Here is a 10,131-nt window from a genome sequence, read left to right as displayed (position 1 = left end):
AAGTTAAACCCCAAACTAATCGGAAGTATTTATAGCGGACTACACCACCTATTCTATTCCGCATAGAATTGTATTCCGAACCGATTGAGGCGTATATATATGATACTTTTCTATTCCGATTGAGCTGTTCTTCCACATTTATGCAAATCAGATGTGTCCGCATGTAAACGCGGAGTTACATGCACACTCACTGACGGCCGCGTCGCCGTGCAGCGCCTGTGCCGCCGTGCGCGCTGCCACCCCCCCCCACCCCCCCCGCGCACCACACATTGGTCCTTGGTCTGTGGGAAACACTGTATACTGTAAAAACCCATGTTCAAGTTGAATGATAATGCATGAATCTATTCATGCTATTCATGACAATTATTTTGGCCATGGTGGATCCAGATCTGTTCCAGAGCATTTCTGCACCTCGGGCAACAGCGCAGGGTTGCCAGGTCCTGCCTGCAAAAATCGTCCTGCCCACATACCGTTCCAAATCCACCCAAAATGTCCTAGAAGCAGCCCAAGTTGTTAGCTAGGGTGACCAGACGTCCTCTTTTTCCCGGACATGTCCTCTTTTCGAGACCTAAAAAATGCGTCCGGCAGGGATTCCAAAAACGTCCGGTATTTTGCCTCGTCGCAAAAAAAATAAATAATATTATTGTTATTATTATTATTTCTTTTTTTGCCTCGTCGCATATTTGTGTTTCTGGGTCTTTCACATAACCTACTAGTTATTACCATTGTATATGTCTATGGTTATTACGGCCTTCCAAGTTCTGGAAATGGTATCTCCCTTACGTTCCACCTTCTTGCGCGAGCTGACTGTAGAGAGAGTCTGTCATTGGGCGACCGATCTCAGGGTTGCCAGAGCCACGATAATTATCCTCCAAATACGACCATTTTGGGCCTTTGGTACGTTACTTTGCCGTTTCCAATCTGGCAACATTGAGCACCTTGCCGCTTCCACTCTGTTTACAACAGCACATTACATCTGCAGCCATGCCTAAACGTAAATGTAAGTTCACGGACGAACTAAAGAAAAAAAAAAAAAGTAATTTATTATTTAGAATATTGTATTTGTTATCATTATTGCTTTAATATATGAGGAGGACTGAAAAGTTTCTAATTTTCTTATTTTAATGTGGCCATATAAAGATTTTATTATTTAGAATGTTTTATTTGTTACCATTATTGACACATTTAAATGCCACAAAAAAGATTTGTTTTACATTTGCACTTTGCAATTTTGTTAAAGTTCAATAAATAGATGTTCATATTGTCATTTCATTTGTGACATTTGTATGCATTCACATGGTCATGGTGCGGCATGCTATCCACTACCCCCCCCCCCGTGACGGAGTGTCCTATTTTTTACAAACTCAAATCTGGTCACCCTAGCTTAGTTCGTGTTGTTTCGTCATGTTAATCGCTGGTAATAGTAAGTCATTTGTAGAAATATAGCCTATCATCACAGACTGTAGGAATGTCACCCACCCTCCATCGCGTACGACACTGACGCTCGTAATCTGTAGTGCAAGGGAGCTCGTGCACAGATCCCTGAGACAAACGGCTACGCGCACACATGCAAACCCATAGCGAGTGACGTAGGACGTAAAGTCCCGCCCAGGTCGAAGTGGCGTCGATTTAGAGAGTCCCGTACGTTTTCGTGAACACTGGATTACGTCGCATTTCAACATAAAATAGCGTGACACACACACACACACACACACACACACACACACACACACTGCATTTCGCTGCCAAATAAATAAATACTATGGCAGAATAAATAATAAATTAATTCATTATCATTCAACTTCAACATGCGTTATTACAGTATAGTGGTGGAGGGATGACGTATGTTCGCCAACCCGGAAGTGAGCGTCGCCCTGGGTTCCCTTGACAAAAAGCCAACGGGTTTTTCCATTTGATTTTGGATTATTGCAGAAAAATTAGCATCTTTGAAGCACCTCCTCAAAAACTGAAAATAAATAAAAATAACTGTGCTCCAAAGAAAGAAATGTAAACCAATGCATTCCGAATGGGAGTGTTTCTCCGATTTTTCCATGCTACACAGAACGAAATGTAAACCCATGCAAATAAAGGCTTCATGGTCATAATCATTTAAATATCATTAATCTCCTGAGGGTGGTATTCTATTTTTTTCAACGGGGCTGAATCCAGTATCTTGACCGTCATGGTTGCTATGGTGGTTGCTATCCACCAGCCCCTCTAATCCTTACATGGCTCTAAAAACCACGCGGCAAATGAGCTGCCGTAAATTGTGTTGTTTTGGTCGTAAACTAGGGTCCGATGGTTAAAAAATAGACGGATATTCCAAGGTATCCTTAAAAGGAAGCTTGGATGTTTTTATTTTCTGCACTTTAGACTTCTTCTATAACCTATTTTTGAAAGCAAAACACCAAGCTCATTGATTTAACGAGGCAGGGTTATTTGAAACAATTTATTAAATAAATATTTATGAGAGGTCATTCCTCCTCCTGAGTTTTCTTCCTATTTATGTCTAGTGTACAACCCTACTGTCCACAAGCATCACCCCCCCCCCCCCCTCCCCATATGGATTTGGAGAATTGTTGCCACGTCCCAGTGGTGGAGGTATATGAAAGAGGGCATTCAATTATACTACAATGATCAATTAGGAGGCCGAAGCCCTAATGGAAGTGATGCAATAGGTGACTGGGTCGACAACATTTAAGTAAGCTTTACTTTGAGGTCTCTTATATATCAAAGGGGGTCTCAAAGGACGCATACGCTTCAACCTGTGGCTCCAGCCCTGTGGCTACAGGAAATGACTCAGCAAGTGCTCCATCTCGTTGCACCTGCACCCAGCGGCTCGCTTGCAAGATTTTGGCCTGAAGTTATTCCCAGACCTACACCGTAGCCATCCAACCTGCATATCTGAGAATCAGGCCTCTCTTTAATAATGACAAAATGTATGAGAGAAATACACATTAACTTTTGACTCATAAGCGGCGTGGTGCCGGCTCCTTTTGACCTTTTGACCCCAGACTTCTGGGGGAATAGCTGAATCAATTCATTAGTCAATCAAAAGCATGTAAATATCTTCCCGGTGAAGGTGTCCTTCAACATCTACGCTTCCAGGCGATTGCAACGGTGCCACACATGAGCATATTTGAACATGTTTAATGGTAGTAATTAGCTGTCGAAATTGGAGGCCTTAATCAATAATGAGCAGCTATTGATTTGCTTCCCGATAGAAATTTGTGACAAATGACATGTTATTTAGCCTCTACACATTGAGTTGAGTCCAATGACACCAAGCATGACACTCTAGAAAATGGTAACATGTATTTTACATGGTACACCTAGGTCTAGGACATGATCTCAGTGTAGCAAGAGGGCGAGCTTGATCTCATTGGACTCAGCTTAACGTGTAGATGCTAAATAACATGTAATTTGTCAAAAATCTCCATCGGGAAGCAAATCTATAGCTGGTCATTATTGATAAAGGCCTCCAAAATCGACAGCTAATTACTACCCCGAAACATATTCAAATATGATCATGTGTGGCAATGTTGCAATCGCCTCGAAACGTAGATGTCAAAGGACACCTTGTTTGCCCCGTTACGTAACCGGGAAGATATTTTCATACTTCTAATGAATTGATTCATATTTTAAGGTTCTCGGAGTGAGACTTTAAGCGGCTGCAGCAGAAGTGTTGAGACGAAAGATGATATAAAGACATTTATAGAATATTCCCATTCACATTATGATTCTTCGTCATAACATCCGACCAAGCATCCTTTACAGTCACCAAGCGAGGATTATGAAAGTCCAGGCCCCCCCTTCCGGCACTCGGGGTCCGACTGGGCCAAGTTTAGGGCAGGAAGGGCCCCCCATTCTGGCCCTCGGGGTCCGACCGGGCCAAGTTTCTGTGCGGGGGTCCCAGTTAGGCCTTAGAATAAGTTATTCAAATTTCAGGGCGGTAGGACATTCCTATCTCAAAAACTGTTTTTCCACCACATTCTGAACCATTAGGTCTTGCAGCTAACACTTCTGAGGGGCTTTGTCCAAATGACAGTCCATTTTGGAAAACTTTTTTTCTCTAAGGGCTAGAACTCCAAATCTCGGATATGTCGTTCTCTGGGCCCCCATTTTAGCATCCCTAGCTATCTCGAAAAGGCCGGAAAAGGGGCGTGACCTCCCAAAGTACAGTAAATGTACATAAGACAGAGGTTAGTTTCTAGTCCCCATTTTTTGTGGGATGGAGGTGTACATTTGTGGCTTAAGGTGTGTAGTCACAGCTGGCCTGTGGCCACGTTTTTGAAGTCTGGGGTCAAAAGGTCAAAAGGAGCCGGCACCGCGCCGCTTATGAGATAACAAAAAGTGAATGTATATTTCTCTAATAGCTTTTTGTCATTATTAAAGAGAAGCCTGATTCTAAGATATGCGTGTTGGATGGCTAGGGTGTAGGTCTGGGAAGAACTTCAGTTCAAAATCTTGCAAGCGAGCCGCTGGGTGCAGGTGCAACGAGATGGAGCACTTGCTGAGTCATTTCCTATAGGGCTGGAGCCACAGGTTGAAGCGTATGCGTCCTTTGAGACCCCCTTTGATATATATAAGAGACCTCAAAGTAAAGAATACTTAAATGTTGTCGACCCAGTCACCTATTGATAGGAAGGTCCTACCGCCCTGAAATTTGAATACCTTATTCTAAGGCCTAACTGGGACCCCCGCACCGAAACTTGGCCCGGTCGGACCCCGAGGGCCGGAATGGGGGGCCCTTCCTGCCCTAAACTTGGCCCAGTCGGACCCCGAGTGCCGGAAGGGGGGGCCTGGACTTTCATAATCCTCGCTTGGTGACTGTAAAGGATGTTTGGTCGGATGTTATGACGAAGAATCATAATGTGAATGGGAATATTCTATAAATGTCTTTATATCATCTTTCGTCTCAACACTTCTGCTGCAGCCGCTTAAAGTCTCACTCCGAGAACCTTAAAATATGAATCAATTCATTAGAAGTATGAAAATATCTTCCCGGTTACGTAACGGGGCAAACAAGGTGTCCTTTGACATCTACGTTTCGAGGCGATTGCAACAGTGCCACACATGATCATATTTGAATATGTTTCGGGGTAGTAATTAGCTGTCGATTTTGGAGGCCTTTATCAATAATGACCATTTATAGATTTGCTTCCCGATGGAGATTTTTGACAAATTACATGTTATTTAGCATCTACACGTTAAGCTGAGTCCAATGAGATCAAGCTCGCCCTCTTGCTACACCGAGATCATGTCCTAGACCTAGGTGTACCATGTAAAATACATGTTACCATTTTCTAGAGTGTCATGCTTGGTGTCATTGGACTCAACTCAATGTGTAGAGGCTAAATAACATGTCATTTGTCACAAATTTCTATCGGGAAGCAAATCAATAGCTGCTCATTATTGATTAAGGCCTCCAATTTTGACAGCTAATTACTACCATTAAAAATGTTCAAATATGCTCATGTGTGGCACCGTTGCAATCGCCTGGAAGCGTAGATGTTGAAGGACACCTTGTTCTCCCTCTTACGCCACCGGGAAGATATTTACATGCTTTTGATTGACTAATGAATTGATTCAGCTATTCCCCCAGAAGTCTGGGGTCAAAAGGTCAAAAGGAGCCGGCACCACGCGGCTTATGAGTCAAAAGTTAATGTGTATTTCTCTCATACATTTTGTCATTATTAAAGAGAGGCCTGATTCTCAGATATGCAGGTTGGATGGCTACGGTGTAGGTCTGGGAATAACTTCAGGCCAAAATCTTGCAAGCGAGCCGCTGGGTGCAGGTGCAACGAGATGGAGCACTTGCTGAGTCATTTCCTGTAGCCACAGGGCTGGAGCCACAGGTTGAAGCGTATGCGTCCTTTGAGACCCCCTTTGATATATAAGAGACCTCAAAGTAAAGCTTATTTAAATGTTGTCGACCCAGTCACCTATTGCATCACTTCCTTTAGGGCTTCGGCCTCCTAATTGATCATTGTAGTATAATTGAATGCCCTCTTTCATATACCTCCACCACTGGGACGTGGCAACAATTCTCCAAATCCATATGGGGAGGGGGGGGGGGGGTGATGCTTGTGGACAGTAGGGTTGTACACTAGACATAAATAGGAAGAAAACTCAGGAGGAGGAATGACCTCTCATAAATATTTATTTACTAAATTGTTTCAAATAACCCTGCCTCGTTAAATCAATGAGCTTGGTGTTTTGCTTTCAAAAATAGGTTATAGAAGAAGTCTAAACTGCAGAAAATAAAAACATCCAAGCTGCCTTTTAAGGATACCTTGGAATATCCGTCTATTTTTTAACCATCGGACCCTAGTTTACGACCAAAACAACACAATTTACGGCAGCTCATTTGCCGCATGGTTTTTAGAGCCATGTAAGGATTAGAGGGGCTGGTGGATAGCAACCACCATAGCAACCATGACGGTCAAGATACTGGATTCAGCCCCGTTGAAAAAAATAGAATACCACCCTCAGGAGATTAATGATATTTAAATGATTATGACCATGAAGCCTTTATTTGCATGGGTTTACATTTCGTTCTGTGTAGCATGGAAAAATCGGAGAAACACTCCCATTCGGAATGCATTGGTTTACATTTCTTTCTTTGGAGCACAGTTATTTTTATTTATTTTCAGTTTTTGAGGAGGTGCTTCAAAGATGCAAATTTTTCTGCAATAATCCAAAATCAAATGGAAAAACCCGTTGGCTTTTTGTCAAGGGAACCCCCCAGGGCGACGCTCACTTCCGGGTTGGCGAACATACGTCATCCCTCCACCACTATTCACCTTATTCCGCTCTAGACAACGGGCGCTGCCATGACACCGACTCTGGTTTCTTACTTCCGGTTTGAGGTGATTGACCGTGAATAAATATGAGTTCAGGCACCACTTGTGCGGTTGTTGGTTGCTCAAATAATTCTAAGAAAATTAAAAACCTTTTAGAAACTGAGTGCTTTGATCACAAAATACGAAGGAGAGAATGTCCTTGTCCGGTTCCCTATCGGCTACATTCAATGCCACAGAGCAGACGTTTAGACTGGCTAGCTGTGCTTAAACTGAAACATCCGCCGAAAAAAGTTTATGTCCGTTCGCACCATTTCGTTCACAAACGACCCACCGAAGACCATCCCAACCCGGAATTATTCCTTGGATACGACAGACCAGTAGTGAAGAAGAGACGAACAATTGTTCGTGTCGAAGCGACAGGTAAGCCACTTTCAATGTTGAATTATGTAAGCGATCGCATCACTTTACAGGTAAACTCCAGTTGTTTACATTTTTACGAGCTCCACCAGCCTGTGCTACAAAAATATTTGGGCAGTCTAACCTACATTTTTATGAATAATATGCCCATTATGTCGCTGGATAGAGTAGATGTGTTGAAAACATGTCCATTATTGGTTTATTCCTGAATGCCACTGTAGTTAGTGCCAGTGGTATGAATTCCTCTGAGGGCTATCGTAGAGCTAGCTGCTATCGTTATGTTGGTCAGTCCTGAGCGAGGAAGAGCTTCCACCACCATTTGACATAGGCTTTTACTGTTATGTTGTCAGTGAGAGAAACGTTGACAGAAACTGTAGCGTTTAACATAGCCTATGTGCCCTGTTTTTACAGCAACAGCAGAAGTGACAGACCAGGAGGATGAGGGCATACCTGAGGTGCCACAACAACCATCACACAGCACTGTTTCCAGCCAGTGGGAAGATCCATCGCTCTGGGACCACAGCTATGGTGAACAGCAGGGTGTTGAGGAGACGGCCGAAGATGCCACAACACAAACTGAAGATTTCAGCTATTCCATGCTTCAGAGTGATGCAGATTCGTTCCTCTACACTGGAGTCTCACTGGAAACCTTCAACTCTCTTGTTTCCACTTTAGAAGGATTTGCTGAAAGGGCTTCTGTTTTGTCAGTGCGTGATCAGATACTAATGACACTGATCAAATTGAAATTGAATCGTGTGCTTGGTGACCTTGGTAGGCAGTTTCATGTGTCTCAGAGTGTAGCCAGTAAGGTCATCTCTTTCTGGATCGATAAAATGGAGGAGGTCTTACGCCCTCTTATTATCTGGCTTCCAAAAGAAACCATTAAGGCCACCATGCCAACTGCATTCTTCAAGCGCTTTTTCCCCAACACCACCTGTGTCATCGACTGTAGCGAAAGTTTGTTACAGAAGGCGAAAAATCTTGACTCTAGAGGAGAGTCCTACAGCCATTACTACTCGCACAATACAATCAAGTACCTTGTTGTTGTTGCCCCATGTGGCTTAATCATGTTTATCTCAAGTGGATATGGAGGACGCGCCAGTGACAAGTTTATCACTATGAACTCTGGTATCTTGGACTATTTGAGGCCTGGAGATGAAGTCATGGCAGATCGTGGGTTTTTAATTCGTGATTTATTGTTTGAAAGAAGGGTCAAATTGGTTCTGCCCGCTTTCACTAGAGGGGGTTCTCAGCTAACTGAGGAACAAGTCACAGCAACTCGCAGGATTGCAAATGTGCGGATTCATGTTGAGAGAGCAATTAGGCGACTTAAAGTATATAAGATCTTGTCTCATGTCATACCAATAAACATGACGCCCAAAATTGAAAAAATCCTCAGAATCTGTGCGACCCTAGCCAACTTAAGGGGTGATCTCATCTGTGAGCGATAGGTGACAACGGTTGTGTTCTGATGCTGTTGGGGTAGGGGTAGGGCGCACACACACACACACACACACACACACACACACACACACACACACACACACACACACACACACACACACACACACACACACACACACACACCCTTTATACATCTACAGAAAGGTTTACAGAAAGACTGATTACAAAAAGACTGATTACACAATATGTGACCTGAAATTGATTTAATAACACTACTTTGTACATCTACATAAATTGCTCCTGTATATTTCGTATTGACACTTGCTTTCTTTTGTAATTGTACTGTTTATATTTACTCTTTGTATAAGATTTGTTTTTACAGAAAGACTGATTACACAATGTGACATTAAACTGATTTAATAACACTACTTTGTAATATTCACCTATCTACAACAATACTTAATCTCAGCATATATGGAATTGATTGCATAAAAAAAATGTTTCATACTGTTAGCAGCTGCAGCATAAAATGTTTCTTATTTAGGTGCTTTTTTATGAATTCATTATGCTCACATATCTGTTGTGTAGTTTCAGTTGCTGACCAACGAATTCATCTACAAGCATGGGCAACATTGTTGAGAAATAAAATCTCTTCAGATGTCCTACCCTCTCCAGAACATAGGGCTCATCAAATGGTACAGTGAACATAACTGTCGTTTGGGCTCCAGATAAACAGTTTGGCCATCTTCAGACCGGCACAGAACATACCTATTTGTACCTGCATGTAATATCCTCGGCTACCTGTTTTCTGAAGTTGTGGTACTCCATCTACTAGCTTGATATCACTGCAGGTATGGTCAAGCTGATCCAAGAGGGTAGAATGGAGTTTACTTGGGACGGGACATTTTATTTCTAGTAGCACAGATGAGTCAATTACCCCATCTGGGCTTGCTGACAACCATGGCTCTGTAACATTAACAGTGATGCCCATTTGTGTAATGCTCATGCCTTGCTCTCTACGTGCATTGCCAGCAACCACCTCATTCTCTTTACCATAATTTGTGGCGTAGTTGCCACGAAAGGAGGGGTAGAGGTGCTCTGCAATGAATTTGTCTGGATTGGTGGATGCTCTATAAGGAACCTTTTTAGCTGCACTTGCAGTTATTCTTAGTTTTCGTGCGTTGTGCCACAAATCTGAAGAACTCTGCTCCCTTGTCTCAGATTCTAGAGTAGAAGCCTGTGCACTACTCACTTGAACATAACACTCATAAAAGCTTTTACATGTCTCACATGTGAGATCAGAACCAGCATGGGTTTGATGAGGTCTTAAAAAATCTTGCATCTACTGCAGTATGTGCAAGGCTACAGGGTTGCACTACTGGTTTGGCTCTGTAACACTTGCCCAACAGACTGTTTTTTAACTGGAAAAGTGGCTTTGTTGGGTCTTTGTCTACATTAGTCAAGAATTCGGCATGTGACATATATTGTGGGGTGTTTGGTAGTG

At 42.8% G+C, this 10,131-nt stretch overlaps 1 protein-coding gene across 2 annotated transcripts; it reads left to right on the top strand.

The window, feature by feature from the left end:
- Positions 1–6,848: 6,848 nt before the first annotated feature.
- On the top strand, positions 6,849–8,940 carry LOC132463635 (uncharacterized). 2 transcript variants are annotated; one of them, XM_060059936.1, is made up of 2 exons: positions 6,849–7,226; positions 7,635–8,940. In XM_060059936.1, exons 1-2 carry the CDS (start codon positions 6,893–6,895, stop codon positions 8,672–8,674), a joined length of 1,374 nt encoding a protein of 457 aa, XP_059915919.1. In that variant the 5' UTR covers positions 6,849–6,892; the 3' UTR covers positions 8,675–8,940. The 2 variants fall into 2 exon arrangements, with proteins under 2 accessions (XP_059915919.1, XP_059915920.1); XM_060059937.1 differs by having other exon boundaries at positions 6,849–8,940.
- Positions 8,941–10,131: the final 1,191 nt, after the last annotated feature.

The sequence above is a fragment of the Gadus macrocephalus genome, chromosome 8, assembly GCF_031168955.1.
Source record: "Gadus macrocephalus chromosome 8, ASM3116895v1".
NCBI lineage: Eukaryota > Metazoa > Chordata > Actinopteri > Gadiformes > Gadidae > Gadus > Gadus macrocephalus.
This window is presented reverse-complemented; position numbering and strand designations above follow the sequence as displayed.